This window comes from Balaenoptera physalus, assembly GCF_965194825.1.
Source record: "Balaenoptera physalus genome assembly, chromosome: 18".
Classification (NCBI taxonomy): Eukaryota; Metazoa; Chordata; class Mammalia; order Artiodactyla; family Balaenopteridae; genus Balaenoptera; species Balaenoptera physalus.
The window spans coordinates 14,285,554-14,303,471 of record NC_138899.1 but is presented as its reverse complement, the minus strand read 5'-3'; the positions used below and the strand labels follow the sequence as shown (position 1 = coordinate 14,303,471).

At 43.6% G+C, this 17,918-nt stretch overlaps 2 protein-coding genes across 3 annotated transcripts in view; one reads left to right on the top strand and one right to left on the bottom strand.

The window, feature by feature from the left end:
* The window catches only part of DNAJC3 (DnaJ heat shock protein family (Hsp40) member C3), a 90,263-nt gene extending 80,335 nt beyond the window's left edge, over positions 1 to 9,928 (top strand). For both annotated transcript variants that reach the window (XM_082434649.1, XM_082434650.1), the window contains exons 10-12: positions 3,228 to 3,360; positions 4,259 to 4,407; positions 6,139 to 9,928. In XM_082434649.1, coding sequence (XP_082290775.1) covers positions 3,228 to 3,360; positions 4,259 to 4,407; positions 6,139 to 6,296 — 440 coding nt within the window. In that variant the 3' untranslated portion in view covers positions 6,297 to 9,928. The remainder of the gene's footprint in view (positions 1 to 3,227; positions 3,361 to 4,258; positions 4,408 to 6,138) is intronic.
* A 5,632-nt stretch (positions 9,929 to 15,560) lies between these two features.
* The window catches only part of UGGT2 (UDP-glucose glycoprotein glucosyltransferase 2), a 199,701-nt gene continuing 197,343 nt past the window's right edge, over positions 15,561 to 17,918 (bottom strand). The window contains exon 39 of the mRNA XM_082434595.1: positions 15,561 to 16,223. Coding sequence (XP_082290721.1) covers positions 16,201 to 16,223 — 23 coding nt within the window. The 3' untranslated portion in view covers positions 15,561 to 16,200. The remainder of the gene's footprint in view (positions 16,224 to 17,918) is intronic.

The window sequence follows — 17,918 nt, the reverse complement described above, 5'->3', positions numbered from 1 at the left end:
TATTAGCTAATTGTAGCAGCCTTTGAACAGTCTCCTTGTATTGTTGTGCTGAAAATGCTGTGTACCCCCCACACATCACCCGCGCCATTTACCTTGTTTTGTGTGATACGCAGGAGGAGAAAGTTGGTGTTCCATGGGGCATATTATGTTGGAGGTCTGATGAACTCTTTAAAAGGACCTTTAAGGTCCCTGTTTTGAGAATAGACTTTTAGGGGAGTAAGGTGGAAGCTGGGAACACCTTATGAACACCTTTTGAAGCTATTATAGCTGTTCAGGTGTATTAATGATGGACTGCATCACAGTGGTAAGTGTGAAAATGGTAAGGAATGGTTAAATTCTGGATAGATGTTGAAGGGAAGCTGATTTGGGGCTTGCTAATGGAATAATGGAGTGTGAGAGAGAGGGGAGCCATTTGCAGCCGTGCATACTGTGTGTTATCTGTCTTTTCGAATGCTTCTCTGTATTGGGGAGCTCACGCTGGCTTTAAGTGGGTAGGACCTGTTCACAGGAAGACATTCCCTACCGTGCTTGTCATCTTGCCCAGTTGCCAACATGAGCAGGACTTCACACAGTTAACTTACCAGGTGGAGTCCTTTGGTGTTCAAGTTCTGGGTGGAACTGCTTTTCCTGTGTTTATTCCAGACCCGTTGTGGAGGTCTCTTCCTGGGCCCAGCGGCACACGCCAGGGGCCTTCCACGTGCGCATTTTCTACTCTGCTTAGAGCCGAGTTCTTGGGCCCTGCTTGGGGTTAATGCCGCAGCCAGCTGCTCGACATACAGGGGCAGGGCCTGCCCGGCCATTCCTTAGTCATCTCGCGAAGTAACCTGATGTTTGCCTTAAAGCTCCTCCTGCTTGCTAAACTCAGAATGCTTGGCCAAAAGGAACAGCTTCCAAATCTGCTAGGGCCTCTTTCAGTGCATATTTGGATTGTGGTTCTATTAGGTTTATTCGTTATTAATGTGATCCTATTTGCCTTCTCTCTTCCAGAAATTTGTCAAAATTTCTGGTCTGCTGTAGTTTTCAGGGCTGCCATGGTTATATTATTTTTTATTTTCTGTCATTTTTGTGGGATAGTGGGATGGAAGACAGGAAATTCCTGTACTTACTGTCTGCCGTCTTGCCCTGGTTGTTTGCACTGCTCCTTAAGAACTGGGTGAGGGGCACACAGAAGAAAAAGAATTTGGGAAGGATCAGAGTTTTTAGGTTCAGGGGTTAGAAGATGATTTGGCTAATACGTAACATACTATTCATTAAGGACCTTAATATTTCTGGCTTATTGTAATCTTTACAGCTGTTCAGTTATATGGGACATATAATATGGAACATAATTGGGTGTCATTTACTTTTTTTTTGAAGATACCCCCTTAGAGAGTGGAATATGAGAAAATATAACTAAAAATGAGCTGTCTAGTTTATGTCCATGGGCAGTCTTACATCATCCATATTAAGTTTCTGATTAGTTAACTACCTGTAACCATGTGAATTTTAGGAAGCAACTTATAATTTTATATCTTTCCTGTATTGGGAAAAATGTATCTACCTTAAGTGTTAATGAAAGATAGGAGACAGAAGACTGCTTTGGGGAAGATACTCTGAACATTTAAGAATGAAAACATGTTTTAAATGTAGGGTTTGCATAAGTAGAAAAATTGAGTATATTGAAACATTTTCCACTTGTACTAAATTTCAAGTGTATTTCCTTACTAGGTTGTGATATCAAGTGCTATGCGTATTGCAAGTTAAACCTCACTACTATTTATAATGGCTTTGTGTCTGTGTGCTAAATTGGAAAGGTATTTTATGATGTCACTGTTGGGTGACAGTAATATTGTTTCATGTTAATATTTAATATTAATGCATTGAGGCAGGAATTAGGATAATAGCTTGAAGCGTCCCCCCTTCCCCCATGAGCCGAAGGTAGTATTGGTTCATTTTTCTATGTAGTGCAGGCTAACTAAATTTGTTCACCTTACTCTAATATCTTTCTCATTTTAAACCTGCCCAAGGTGCCTTCTTAAACCCCTTCCAGGATTAGCTGTTGCCAAGATGAATGCTCAGGCCTGTTATCCAGAGAGATGGCTTTCCCACAGTGAAATGCACTTCCATAAAAAACTAGAATTTGAACCCAACAATCCATTATTTAAGTTCTCTGTCCCAGGAGGACAGTGAGAAAAATCACCACCCCCAGATTAGGTGATCCAGAAGGAGGACACTGGGACTCAGCATATAGTTGTTCTCAGGGCTAAGACGTATCCTCATGAAAGGGTACAGACAAGATCAGCAAAGGGGAAAGGCACGTGGGTGAAATCCAGAGGAAACCGGGTGGAAGATTCCAAGAGTCTGTGAAATCAAGCAAGACGAGCTTAATTCCTCGGAGAACCAGGGCCCAGGGTCTGTACTGGGGGCTGGCCAGGTGGGCACCTGCTGCCTAGCCCATACCGAAATGCCCACAAGGCGAGATGGTTAGCGTAAACCACATTGTTCATACAAACAGTTTAGGTAGGCCAGCCATTCTTATCAGGGAAGGGTGGGAGCACTGCTGAAACCCAACTTGCCAGTCGTCAGCCAAGGGCCGGGCTTGCCAGCAGGTCCTTCTAAGGAGGGGCCTCCGCTCTGCATGCCGTTAGGTATCCAGAGGCCTTGTATTCTCTAAATATTTAAAATAATATGAAAAGAAAGATGCCATGTGAATTGTCGTCAGACTTCCCATACCAGGACTGTATGTGTCTTTCTGTTTTGATTGATACTTTAAAAAAAATCAGGTTTGTAACAGTTTGCATTGAAACCTGTGGGTGAACTGGCCATTCTGACTGCTGATGGTTTCTCCAGGTCTCTGAGCCTCTCATCGTTCTGAACCGTGGCCCCATAGCTCCCCATGAAGATTTTCTTTGCTGCTGTCTTGTTTTCCTGTGCAACAGGCACTTCACTGCTTCTCATAAAGTGCTGATATTAAGACACCTCACAGTCATGGGGAAGCTAATGTGGGAGGGTGGACAGGTAAACAAGCAGTGTGGCTTTTACTGAACGGGAGCAGCGGGCTACCTAATTCAGCCGTAATGATGCCTTCGTGGTTTTGAACAAAATTAAGGCGATATCGCTTCTCAGGCTCTTAGTAATGGCAAAGGAAGGGGTTAGGACGGTGACTTTAGTATCACATTTGCGGGGTATGTAAAGGTCACACACATTTAATTCCTTTTAACAGCATTGTCTTCAACATATTTTGACAGCTATTCAGGACTATGAAACTGCTCAGGAACACAATGAGAATGACCAGCAGATTCGAGAAGGTCTAGAGAAAGCACAGAGGCTACTGAAACAGTCGCAGAAACGAGATTATTATAAAATCTTGGGAGTAAAAAGGTGAGTTAGAAATTTAAAATTCACATTGTTATTTTTAATCAACTGTTTTAAAGCTAATTGTTGCTCTTTTTTCCGTCTGATTCATTTCCTTTTCTTAGGTAATTTCAGTCATAGATTAAACCCTAACAGTCTTGAACATCATAAAGCTGTTTTGAATATATTACAGATAAATTTCTTTGATAGAGACTAGTCATGCAATGATGGAGAATTAGTAGTTGGTGACAAAGAAAGGACACTATAGCATGAATAGGTCCTGGGCCTAGATTTTTTAAGAAGGGTAAAGAGGTGGGAGTGAGCTTTCTTTTGGTGGGGACAGGAGGGAGAGAGGAGTTGGGGAAAAGAAAACTTCTCCAGGCCTAAAAATAAAGTGGCCCTTTCAGAATGAACTTGCAGGCACAGGGAGAAGGTAATTTACACAATACCTGCTTTTATATTAGACCCACCTTCCCTGAACAGGGAACCCATCAATCTTTCAATCAACAGCCTGAAACTTTGTTCTTTTTAAGTAAGCTAACCCAGGAGCAAAATACAAAGTGGGCTTCAAAGAGTCAGTGTCTCTTTTAACGCCAAGAATCGAATCATGGTAGTTTGGAAATTCAGAAACTTTAAAAATGCATCAATGCAATTTTCTTAAGGGAGAACTGTAAAGCTCAGGAGTACTTTAATTTGTTCCTGGTGAGATTCTAACCTTAGGGAGCAAGCATGCAGGGAAGCCTGGTGACTGTAACGGTCGCGCGGAGCGCTGGGGAAGACGTTCCGCCGGTCATGACGGCAGTATCGGAAAACCAGGTTGCTGATTGGCCAGTGGGATCTTCCTAACTGTCTCTCTCAGCTCCTCCTGGCAGTATGTTGGACACTTCTTAACTAATGGTTATGAATTAATTTTACCACCCTTCAGAAATGCCAAAAAACAAGAAATCATTAAAGCATACCGAAAATTAGCACTGCAGTGGCACCCAGATAACTTCCAGAATGAAGAAGAAAAGAAAAAAGCTGAGAAAAAGTTCATTGACATAGCAGCTGCTAAAGAAGTCCTCTCCGATCCAGGTATTGTTTGCTTTAATGTTTCTGTTCTCTTGAAATGGCCGAGTCAGTGACTGGCGACTTCTTAGCTCTATTCCTTTGCCCGTCTTAGAGGCCGTGTCAGGAGTGGACAGTGGGGTGCGTGGTGGGTGGGCCCCCTGGGGCTGACCTCGGGAGCTGGTGATGGTCCCTGAAGCCCATTTTCATGTCTACCCTTGTCAGACTCTAGGGACCCTCATGTGCACAGTGCAGTGGAGACGCCACCAAGTGTGGACTCAGAAGGCCTGAGAGTGACTCTTACCTCTATTTGAATAAGTTCCCAGGACTTTTTTGGGCCTCAGGTTTTTTCACCAGTGATACGCAGGTACAACAAGAGGGGTCCTCTTAGGTTCGTTCCTGCCAGCTTCACAGATCAACGTGAATTTTTATACCAGACGTACAGGAAGGAGCTTGATTAGCATATGGACTGCCAGGCAGCAGTGTGCAGTGGTGGGACAGGGGCACATACCCAGCCCCGGGCCGGCCCTGCCCTCTGAGGGTGGCTCCCCAGGAATCTTGCTCTAACTCTAACGGTCATTCGATTTACTGGTTGATACAAATGTTATTTCACCATAAGCTAAAATGACCTGGAAAATAAGAGGGAGACAGTTTAAGAATTTAGGTAATACTGAGCAATGCTTTGACATTTCCAGAGGGAATTCCATGTTAAGCTATTCCAGAGCGAATTCCATGTTAAGTTAACCTACTGCTTTTTTGTGGCTTTCCATGTCAGTGGGAGCAGAAACTATGACTTGAGCTAGACAAATTTATCAAAATAGGAGGAAATCACATTTTATGCCCATTTGACAAGTTTCTGAACTACTTATGCTATGGAATTGAAATTAAATGATGTTTTTTCTCAAGTAATTTATAATCCAGTGAGAGAGAGAGAGGAATTACTTAAGGAGTACAGGAGGATACATACTGTTTGTTCTTTTATTCTGCACGTCGTGCCTGTGAATGGCTCTGTCCTCTCAGCGTGTACAGCGGGCCGGTGAGGCACGCATCGAGAAAGGAGCTGCACTAGGACTTCTTTTCTGTCCTCTGTGCCTTTTTCTCAGCCCCTGTCCTTACTGTAAAGATGCTAGCTGTTCCTAATCCCTGAGGATATTAGCTTGCTCGTCTGCTGCCTGCAGTGTCCTTTCTCCCACGTGTCTGCACTGGCCTCTGTCTCATCACGGACTTCGCTCCGGACTGACAGGCACAGCAGTGGAGGTGGCCTGCTGGCCTGTACGATAGGGCGCCTCCCTCCCTCAGGTCTGGGGAGCCTTCCTCCTGTTTAGATTTAATAGTGAGGCCCCAGGCGCTTCATGGGTTGACGAGGTTCGTCTGGCTGACTTGATGCTTGGGGGTAGGACGGTGAACACGGCTGCTGGATCAGAAGAGCGTGTGTGACTTTGAGGTCTCATTCCCTGCAGTTGCTCGGCTTTCCCAGAGAAGAATTTCCTTGGGTAGCTTCTTGTGAGGAGAGAAGATTTAGGGGGCCCGAACTTGCATGAATATCCATTGTCAACCCTGAACCTCACCGCCTTCTCCATGACTGGTTTCTCCTGAAGCCGAGTCTGTGATCTGGGTGGGAGAGGGAGGCTGGGTTTGAGCATCAGTCGGTCACGGCCAACCGAGTGTCTCGGTAACCGAGGGGTGGGGTCCTCAGACCCCGCCTCAGCCCACACCTCAGGCAGCGCCTGGCTCTTAGCTCGCTGGTTTCTTTTACAGAGATGAGGAAGAAGTTCGACGACGGAGAAGACCCCCTGGATGCAGAAAGCCAGCAAGGAGGGGGCGGCAACCCTTTCCACAGAAGCTGGAACTCATGGCAAGGGTTCAATCCCTTCAGCTCAGGCGGACCTTTTAGATTTAAATTCCACTTCAATTAAACCAGCTGTTTTTCTGCTCTTCATTTTTTAAAGATTAAAAACAAAAAAACCTTGTTCCAGGATCTTAATGAAAAAAAAATTTCGGTCTTTCAGTTTGTCCATGACCAAAGAGTTGTTTTCATAGGAAATATCTGTTCTTTCATCCGTTTTAGACTTGAGGCTGATGGGTTTGTGAGGGCAGGGAGGCCGGGGAACGGTTCTGTGTCCGGCAGAGCAGCCTGTGTCTGGGCTGTGAACGTCGGGACGAAGGAGTCTGAGGCAGGCGCACAGAGTTTGTAGTTTTCTACACTGGAGCACGTGGAAATTCTTTTCTTCACATCCTTGCTTACGTGTCAGCGCCTGCATCTGTGAGGAGGAGCGGTGGTGTCTGTCGGGATTCTCCCAGAGGAACGAACGCTCTGAGCTGTACATTGTCAGGGACGGCTTTGCTTCCATTCTGGTCAGTCCGGTCACTTGTGAACATGCCCAGTTTCCACATGCATCCCACCTCTCTACGAGCATCAGTGTGGCTGTCAGTGAAGGTGGGCAGAGCCTGTCTTTTAGAAAACCTACTACCGAATGATAGTCGCTGGAGCCAGGGTTAGATTTGGACTGATGTTAAGCATGTATGTTTTTTTTGTTCAGTACCTGCAGGGGAATACTGAAAATCACTGAAATAGAATTAACTGTAAATCCTACCGGCCCTTTTAATATGAAACACAACAAACGAAAAAGTAATATGTAAAATAGGTTCAGATAATATAGCAGTGGTATTTAAAATAATATTGCTGTAGTGCAGAATGAAATACTTTAACAACTGGAGTTGTGAGTTAAACAGCATTTCCTGTTACAGGATTGGCTTAGAAATGTAAAGTCGCTCAGTCAACATAAACAAACAACGCCATGTTTCCCACTTTTAGTAAATACAGCCGACAGTATCTCTTAGGTCCTGGCCGACCTGGCCCGTGGGTGCTCGTGTGGGACTGTTTTGAGGTGGGCGTTAAATAGCAGGCCTGCCCCTTTTTCAGACCTTGATGCCTCTGGATGTTCTCTGCCAGAAAAAAACAACAAAACAACAAAAAACAGGTTTACAGATCTAGTCAGCTCCAGCTGTATGTCCACTATCAAGATGGCATCTCTTCTTGGGATACCTTCTTCTTACCTTTTAAGAGAAATGAACTATTCAGTCTTTATATACTGGATAACTTTTTCCCTAAAAAAAAAAAAAAAAAAAAAGAGTGTTACTTTAATCAAGAACATGAAATATTTATGGAATTATGATGCTGCATTTAAATTCTAAGAGAATTACTTTAGATAATAATTATTACATTCTGGAAAGGTTTTTGATTTTGCCTCAGAGCATTCTGAAGCAATTTAAGCAGGATAGGCTTAATATATTGTTTTTAGGAAATCAAGCATTTTCTTTGAGTTGCAGGGACCGTCCTGACTGCTAATATCCACAACAGCCAGCCAAGCACAAATTGTTTTCTTCTACAGTCATCCTGAAACATGCGTGGAAAAAAGTTGTTTAAACTGAGAACAAAACACATAGTTGAGGTGAACAAAATACGTGAGTGCTTTCTGCATCTATTTAGAAGTTTATTTCTTACCAATAAACTTAAGATTGCATTTTGAAAACTAGCAAACAGCTTGCAGCTCTCATTTTGTTTTAATGTCTCAAAATTCAAGTCAGTGTGAAAATAATTTACAAGGGAAATTCATTTTTGTTTATTCTTTAATCTTGTTACTTCATTAGTTACATCAGCAATTTTTTTTTCAATCTGGTTCTTTCATATATGATGTCACTGTGAACTCTCTGAAATCTAGCGATGGCCTCTACCTACTTTTACAAGTAAGCGTTTTCACACAGAATCAGAACGAGGGAAGTATCAAACCACTTGCCGTTCTATCCGGAGGAGAGGATGCAAGGCTGCCAGCAAGGAGGAGCCGGAAGCAGTCCAGATGGCTGGAGGTGGGCCACATGTCCTGGGCACCTGTCACCTCGCCGACTGCCCCCCGCCGCCGAAAGGGTTGTTTGCTTCACTTTTTTCTCCACCTGTAATAACTATAAATCCTGTTCCTAAAGCCTTACCATGGACTGACTTTAGTCATCGTAGTGGAAATGTGCAGAGAGTTAACTTGTTTTCAGTGAAGAGGGAGAAGGAAGTATGGTGCCAAGCGCCAGCGCCACGAAGAGAAATTCTCTGGGCTCTGTTGTTTTGCTAATTAATGAAGAAAATAACGACCTTTAAGTTCTAGCCGTGAGGGTCATCAGCGGTCTTCTGGCATCCACTTGATTGGGAAGGTGGTCACTCCACGCTTCTTTCAGAGTGACTGAGGAGAGCGCTGGGAGTGTGAAGGGACACCCGTCCGTCCTGGCGGCCTGATGCAGGAGGTCGTCACCGCTCGTGCGGGTGCCGGGTAACCAGTGTGGCTCTCTGTGGAAAAGCCAAACGAGCGGGGCGCCCAGCCTTGGCTGTATTACGTTCCCGTTAAACTCCTCCCTCCCTTTTCCGTGAGCGCCGGAAGTGAAGTATCGCTGGCCTGTAAATGGATATTTTCCCACAGCAACAAGTATTCAACACATCAGCCTATAAACCTGAAACAGTTCCAAAAAGAGAGGATAAATTAATGCCCACTTCTGAAAGTTTGTGCTTTCTTAACATGGATAAATGAAAACTGGAAAACGACTTCAACAGTTTACTAATGTGAATTGGATATAACAATACTAATTTTAAAACATTTTTCTCTTTAGGCAGTATTAAAAGTTTAAGTATCAGTATGAAAACAGAACTCTTTGGGACTCTGATAATGGAATGTAAAAACTACCCACAGCTTAAGAGAAAAATACTACTGATAACCGAGTATGAAGGAAAAAAGCTAATAGAATCGCAATTTTAAGTTGGCACCATTTTCTATTCATGGTGGAAAATGAAAGATTTCACCTTTAAAGCGTGAAATTGGTCAGAAGTTGTATGTGACATTTACCATGAAAAAAGGGCACAAGATGCTTAGTTACAAATGGCTCCTCAGTCAGGCCTGTGCCTCCTTACAGGGACGGGGCCCCGGTGACAGGCCCTGTGCAGAGTTTTCATCGAGTACACACCAGTGGTTAACCTAGAGAAATTCATGCAGCTACGTTGAATGTAGTTGACTTTTCCATGTTCATAAAGGAAGGAGGAAGGCAAATGCTGATTTACCAACAATTATCCTTATTCTAAATCAGATCATTCCTTTTTTGTTAGTAGCAGAGTTTATTCTGTAATTGCAAATGATGTTAATAGGTGGGGATAATTAGTTTTGTTTAATGATCTCATTTGCTGAATGATTTAAGAGTAAATTTAGCCACTGCGTGGCTTTGTGTATAGTAAACAGACTTTGTTTGTACCTCTGTGGTTGAACCTCTCCCGTGCAATGGAAAACAGAGCACAGGGGAGGGGAAAAACTGGAGATGTCTGATAAGTTAGGCTGTTACTCCTACTCTGGTTGGTTTGAATGAGACAAGATGAAGTAACTTAATCCATCTCAATTTAGTGTCTTAATAAAAACAACACCGAACATTAACTGAACTGGGTCTCAGACATGTCTACAAATATGGGTACTATTTTTATGCCCGTGTATTTTCACATTTAATAAAAATATTTATGGTCAAATGAGTACTTTCTTGCTTTCAGTCTTTTGGAGAAGTCTGTTTTCCAACTTTGCTTTACATGTAATCAACTACTGAGGTGACAGAGGGCTCCTGCTTGACACGAGCTGCAGGAAGAGCGCAAAAAGCAGAAATGATTACAGTCTCGTAACCCAGCCCCCCGAGGTCCTAGGACAGTGAGGCCTTAACAGGTGGCCGGTTCTTCACTTTCAGTACCATTAAAATCTTTTAGGTTGGCTCTGAGGACTTTCCCTTTTATATCATAACACGCACATTTCTGAAAGGGGTGGTGGGGACACTGCAGCTTATCTCAGTCAGATCTCTAACTACAAACAAAAGGAGCTTTCTTTGTGTATTCTGCATGTCCTAAAACTACAGGACAGCTAGAATACTTAGAGAACTTCCCCAGAAAGCAGTTTCCACATTCTTAATAATCATGATACCTACCTTAGCAACACATCATCAATCAGCCTTCGTCTGAAGATACTGCAAGTACCTGCAACAGGCCTGAGGGCTGCCTGCCTGCGCACAGGAGGGGAGAGCCGAGTCTACCAGCCCCTCAGGGGTTGTAAGCCCTGATCCCTTCCCCCTCCTACCCTCACGCCCAAGAAATCCAATCACTTCAATCTTAAGGCATATAGGTCACACCCCAGAGACCCTGAACTCTGCAAACCTCTATCCACCGAGTCAGTCCTTCCTTGGAGATCAACGGAAGCATGAGATGCACAGTCATCTGTCGCTGCCTTACACTAGGATTCAGTTTCCTAACAAGGAGGCCTCCAGGTGACAACTCCGAGGTTGCAGTCTTGTTTTGAATACATTTCCAACCTTCACTAAGGTCAGTCTACTGGGAGAAGCAGCTCCTCCAGTTCTAATGTCACGAGGGACCCAGCAGCTGGATTTGGAAGGGCCACTGGCAAAAGGAGCTCCAAGGTCTTCCTGAGGAAATTGGAATTGAACATCGTTAAAAAGCATGAGGGAGAAACCACTGCTTGCAGCATTTCTTGGCGGATTTAAGTTTGTGTTATTTGCATGTTTCCCTGCTCTTACAGGAGATTTCTATAAGAATAGTGTCTCATTTGTATGTATGTATTTATCTATGTAAAGGATTTTTTAAAAGACTGGTTGCCCTAAATGGATGTGATTTTTCTCTCTGTGAAAGGTTCTTTAAAGATAGCAAAGGCTAACTCTTCTAACAATCCTTCACTGTATTAGTTTTCTTAGGATTTTATTAATACTCCTTCACACATACCACCTGTTGCAATGTTGTATTTCCTGCAGTGTTTATGCTTTTGTTGCCGCAGGTTACTAAAACCTCATAAAAGTGGAAAGACCTCATTCTACAGTTGCACGATTTTAGTGCAAGAAAACTAGCTTCTCTTTCTCTTGGTAGGTCAACATGCAGTGAATGCCCTGTACAGCATGGCCTTAGGCCAGGGGAATTTTGTCTTGGACGCTGTGCAATGAACAAAAATCGCATCATCAGATCCCAAATAAGGCTCTTTGTCCTTATCCAAGAGCTTTTACCCGATATAGTCAGGAATGATATTATGAATAAATATAACTATTAGGAAACAGTGCAGGCATAGAAATACTCCCGGAGAGATTCCGGATTAACACTGATGAATGTTAGAGCCCTTCACTGCACTTTAGGGTCAGATCACCAAAGCTCTCCACGTACTTGACAAACTCCCCTACGTCACCTTGTGCACCTGGCTCCAACCTCCCCACCCCCTCCTCTCCTCCTCGTCCTCAAAGGAACAAAACTACCCCCTTGCTAGTCTGCGCCCAGTGTGCACTTCCTCCTCCTTCACTTTGCATCCTAAATGTCACTTTCTCACGCCTTCCTGACACTTTCCCTGCTCAGCATTTTCATTTGGATATTTAGTGAATGCCACTTGTACTGGCCTAGTAACTTCAAAAGGACAGCTTCGCGCACTGTAGCTACTTAAATATTTGTTGGATTTGTTCAGGTTAGGAAGACCTAGATTATCGGCCTTCGGACGAAACTGGAAACATTTTTCTGGTGGAAGCAGACTGGGGGAAAACAAAGGAAAGCCTGCACACCAGTGGTGGGTTTGCTCACTTTTGTCGATAAGGGAGTTTGAGCATGGTGCTCTGGACTAGGTTAGATGCTCCGCCGTATGATCAGTTGTGTTTACTTCGCAATTCATCTTACTCCACAAGGCTGGTACCGAAATTGCTCCTTCTCTAACTTGGTCCCAAATTTTAAACACTGGGCTACCTGGAGCCTTTGTCATTCAAATCTTTTGGTTTTGAACCAGTCTTTTAGAATTTGAATACCTTTTCATCCTTCAATTGTAATCAAAACCTTTAATTTTTTTTTTAAAGGGGTGTACTCTGCTTTTTTTTTTTTTAATTAATTTATTTATTTGTGGCTCTGTTGGGTCTTCGTTTCTGTGCGAGGGCTTTCTCCAGTTGCGGCGAGCGGGGGCCACCCTTCATCGCAGTGCACGGGCCTCTCACTCTCGCGGCCTCTCGTTGCGGAGCACAGGCTCCAGACGCGCAGGCTCAGTAGTTGTGGCTCACGGGCTTAGTTGCTCCCCGGCATGTGGGATCTTCCCAGACCAGGGCTCGAACCCGTGTCCCCTGCGTTGGCAGGCAGATTCTCAACCACTGCGCCACCAGGGAAGCCCAAAACCTTTGATTTTTAAAGTGAAATCACATCAGATAGGATGCAAACCTTACATAGTTGGGCAGGATCACGACTGAAATACACTTAAATTCAAGTAATTATGAACTGTAGGGGACAAGATTATTCTCCAAATCTGGAGTCTATAAACGAAGCTGTTAACAGTAGGTTCTAAGCAAAGAGACTTCACTCTAGAATTTCTCAGAAAACAGAATTTTATATTTGATAAGCTGGGCTAATAAACAGCAAACTGGGGAACAGCTGTCCCATTACCTAACACTTGGACTCATTTTTTGAGGGGTTACAGGGTGGGCTGGCACCCCTGACCACGTGCTGCCATCACAGAGCTGCCTGTTTGCACACTCACCACCAAAGTCCTGAACCTTTGTGCCTCACCTCCCTCACTTTGCCACCAAAAGGAAGATCTTAAAATCAATTGGTTCTTTGGAAGAAGAAGGACCCCCTTAAGTCTGCTGAACAGAAGTGGGCAAGACAGGGGCTGGGCAGTGACTGAGACTTCATGGTACTGAGCCTGGATCCGTCAGCACTTTTCGTTTGATCTCCGAACCAGGGATCTGAGACATACGTCAGAGCCCTTCAATGAACAGTCTCATGTGTTCCCGTGGGAAGTTAAATGCCACCAACTTTGCTGCTGTATCTCAGAGAAGAAAATTCTCTTAGCCGTGCTTCAGTTACTGAAGGACAGTCTGACTTGACATATACCTACTGCCTTGAACACTATTCATCTGGGTCTTCTTCTGGGTGGTAGCACCTGTCTGTCTGGTTGCGTCCCAGGCGCTGGACCTGACCCACAGGAGCAACTGTTTCTTTGGGCAGGCTCCCATTTGTGTCAAACTGCATTTTTACTATTAAAGAAAAGCCTGATTTTGTTTGTAAGCCCAGGCTGACGGCCTGTGGTGCTTCCTGGAGGTACTCTCTTCTCTCCCTCTAGGAGCTTCATGGTTCCCTGAACTTGAGGATAACTGGAGCCGAAGGATGGGCACTTCCAACGTCTAACCGCTGGCACCAAAGCATCTGGGAGGCATGGAGACTTTGGACTGTCTTCAATGGGCACTTCCAACGTCTAACCGCTGGCACCAAAGCATATGGGAGGCATGGAGACCTCGGACTGTCTTCAATGGGCACTTCCAACGTCTAACCGCTGGCACCAAAGCATATGGGAGGCATGGAGACCTCGGACTGTCTTCAATGGGCACTTCCAACATCTAACCGCTGGCACCAAAGCATCTGGGAGGCATGGAGACTTTGGACTGTCTTCAATGGGCACTTCCAACGTCTAACCGCTGGCACCAAAGCATCTGGGAGGCATGGAGACCTCGGACTGTCTTCAATGGGCACTTCCAACGTCTAACCGCTGGCACCAAAGCTTCTGGGAGGCATGGAGACTTTGGACTGTCTTCAGTCTTATATTCCGGGTTTACCTTATACCAAAACTTATACCCCAAACTTAAATGTCTTTTCATGGTTAAAACTCAAAATCTCCTAATTCTCAGATACGCTCTGTTCCGACTTTCCTCTGAGAAGGAGGAAGGAGAAGTGGATTTTAACTTCTCAAAACGGGAAACACTGTGTGTCTTTGCTCTCTCCTAGGATTTGATTTTTGTTAAAATTTGCTATAGGGCCTGCACCTGAACACCGGAATTCAGGATCAGGAATGTTTGTGGAAGGCCTCGGGCTACCTTCCAGCACCCTCAGGGCAGCGGAGCTGGTGGCCTTCTCCGCGAGTGCTGCCCTGCGGTTCAGGTCCCCTAGCGCGTCCCCGAGGAGGGGAGAGCTCTGTATGGCGCTGCGCTCTACATGCACTTGACGTAAACATTAGCCATTTTATAAAAGAGTCTCCCTGTAAAGAAATATTTATAAGTCTGGATTTTTAGATATAAGGTATCATTCATCTGGAAATAAGACATGTAAATTTAGCCATTCAAATCACAAGCTACAAAGTACATTATTCTGCAAGTTTAGCTTATATTCTATGAAGTACAGAACCTAGCATATTGGAGATGGTAGTTAGTAATAAGTGTGGAAATCAGGTGCCATTACCTAGCGAAGTACCATCTCACAGTCAGCTGGGGCTTCTGCCTAAAGCACCACAGCAGACCGGAGGTAGCTGGGTTGGAGCATCTGGCCTAAGCTAGAAGCTTACAGAGTCTCTCTCTTACCTCTCACCAAGCCCCGACTCCAAAGAGGAGTGAGCCGGAGACCCCATGGAACTGGGGTCTTCACCCCAGGCCGAGTTACCACTCAAGCCTTTGACAGCACCCTTGGAACCCACAGGAAAAAACTACTTCCATTCCAGGCCACACCTGGAGCACTCCATTTTATCACAGACAAACCCAAACAAGTAACAAAGGGAAGGTTACAGGGAGAGGGAGAGGTCTTGTGATCTCTTATTAGGAAGAATGAAGCTGCTGGGGGCAAAGTAGTGATTTTCAAATACTCTATGGGCTGTGCCATCCAATAGAGAAGGATTAGATTCATTCAGAAGAGCTCAAAGGAGCAAGAGTAGAGACTGCCAGTAGACAGCTTCGGGCTCACTGTGGAACTCTACGGAGTTGTCCAAAGATGGACCAGCCAGTCTCCAGAGGCAGACAGTTCCATGTGGCCCTAGAAGGCCCAAGATGGCTTGAGGGTCCACCTGGCAGGGCCTGGTAAGGGGGGCTGTTCCTCAAACCTCACTTATCACTGGACTCATCTGGAGAGCTTCTTAGACAATCATGATTTCCCACGCTCACCTCAGCCCTATTCAATCAGCTTCTTCAGGGGACAGGGTCCAAATGACATTGAGGTCTTCTCCAGTCCCAAGATCCTATGATTCTAGAATAGTTGGATAGTTTTTGAACATTTACTATTCCTATTCATCTATTATTAATATAAAACAGGAAAACAAACTGTTTACACTCTTAACTAAGTTTCTATAAAACTAGCCAGTTCTTTTTTAAAAAGAATACATATATACCCCATAAGCCCATGAATATCATTTTATGAAATAAAAATTAGAAACATTAAAAAAATACAAATACTGCATAGGATTAAAACATCATATGGTTTAAGATAAACAAAATAAGTAATTACAGTGTGACACTACTTCCATTTTAAAACAATAGTTAAGGTATAAATGGGCTTACTTTAAAAAAAAATTATTCGGAGATAACCATGAGTCCTTCTTCTTTCTCAGAAGAAAAAACACAAAATAGATTTCACTAATTTAAAAGCATCTTTTGAATGAAGAAATATGGATGCACATAGAGCTGGAATATCCAAACATGTAGATGGTTTGCTAATTCCCCATGAGGACCAGCTAGTCAGATATGTTCTTCTACTTGGTTATCTGGCAAAATTATCACTTTAACTGGTGAAAACAGTGTTTTAAGCAATCAGGAAAGAGGAACAATCTAGTTTTAAATACTCAATGGTCATTTCTTATATAACTTAAACTTATTCAATACATTAAACACATGTATTTTTAAATAATATAATTTAAATTGAAGAATATGTCACTGATCCTTAATGAAACTTTCAAAAATCTTAGCAGTAGTTCCACATTTCCCCAGCAGGTGGCAGATTTCTTGTCATACTTTCTCATCTTCTTACACAGGCCCGTGCTAGAGTTCATCATGTGTCAAAACTGTAGGGGAGGAAAGTTTATTTAGCTCCTGAAATCTCAAACAGCACATTAGCGCAAACCTGACTGAGATATGAATTAATATAATAAAAAGCATAGGTGCTCCCTGAGGATCCTCTTGTTTGTTAGTTTAGTACCTACTTGCTTCATTAGGTGCCACAAGAATAGCTGTTTGTATGTTATGGTATCTATCACATTGTATCATAACTACTTGCCTCTTTACCCACCGAGAAGCGAGTTCCCATGAGTCTATGAGAACAAGGACCATACCTTATTTATCTTTGTTATCTTCAGGACCTAGCACCCTGCCTGGCAATAGAGGCCTTGAACAGTACTAACAGATTACTCACCACGTACACAGTATCCTGTCATTAATGTAATGGAACAACAAAAAGCAGAAGACATATATGGTCCTCGTCTAAGATGCGAGGACAGAGCATTCAAACACGGACACAAATACTAGACAAATGTGAGAATCAGTACTAGTGAAGACCCTTAGAGATCAAAATGGTTTCTTCACCTTCTGCATCACTGAGCCGTCACATACTGATTTAAGAACACTGAAAATTCAAGATGATATTTTCAGGCAGAAATTAATTAATTTACAGTTTAAATGGATCCTGTTCCATAATTCGAGACGGCGGACTGTATCTCTCCACTGAACTCCACTGGAAAGACAGGAAACATAAACGGGGATAGCAAGAAAGACAATGGGAGAAGTGGTCATGAGACAACACTGGGGCAGAGTTATCAACGAACTTCTACACGCGGAAAACAGAATACACAGCTGAGATGATGAGTTGATTTTCTTGACAGAGAAGCCTGGGAAAGCCTCCTAACAGAAAACACTGGTGGGGAGTACATCACCCAGTGAAGCAATTAACTGAAGGACTGTATGGAAAATCTGTGCACGTCAGCTCTCCACTCTCATTCCTTCTTCTGCATTGCAGAAAGAAACTGACAGCCTGGTATTTATTCCAAGATAAAAAGTGGAAGGCTAAAAATAGAACAGTTTATTGAGAGAAAGATAAAGAAAGAGACAAAGCGAGAGAGAGAGAGAGAGAGAGAGGGAGAGATTTTTGTATAGGTATTGATGCTCTTGAGTGAAGTCCCCTCTTTGTGACGTTTGGCCAGGCTGGTGTGTGGGATGGGCTTGTTCTGTTCCAGGCCCACAGATCTAGAGAGAAGCCTGCCAGTTCTACACCGTGCTAATACACCTGAAGTTACCAATTAACCCCCCCGTTCAGGGAAGAAGCCTATTGGAGAAACAAACACATTTACACCATCACAGAGGAAACTCAAGCCAGCTATGCATACTGATTAATCTCATTTTTTATTCTTAAATGTACACTAACAGACAAGAATCTCCAGGTGTTTGAAGATAATCAACAGTAAAAGAAAAAAGGACCAAGATGAACACACAAATGATTCAACCAAAGGAAACAAAGATAACCAAGAGAACCAAAGAGACTCTTAAAATAATTATAATTAATGTTTTCCAGAGATATCTGAAAAGTCAATAAAGCCACAGAACAAGAACAAATTGAAATTAAAAGAAAACAAGCAGGGAAAAGAAAGATTTGCTGGAAATTAAAATGTGACTGCCCTCTTAGAAGCAGCCACATAGCACAGGGAGATCAGCTCGGTGCTTTGTGACCACCTAGAGGGGTGGGATAGGGAGGGTGGGAGGGAGACGCA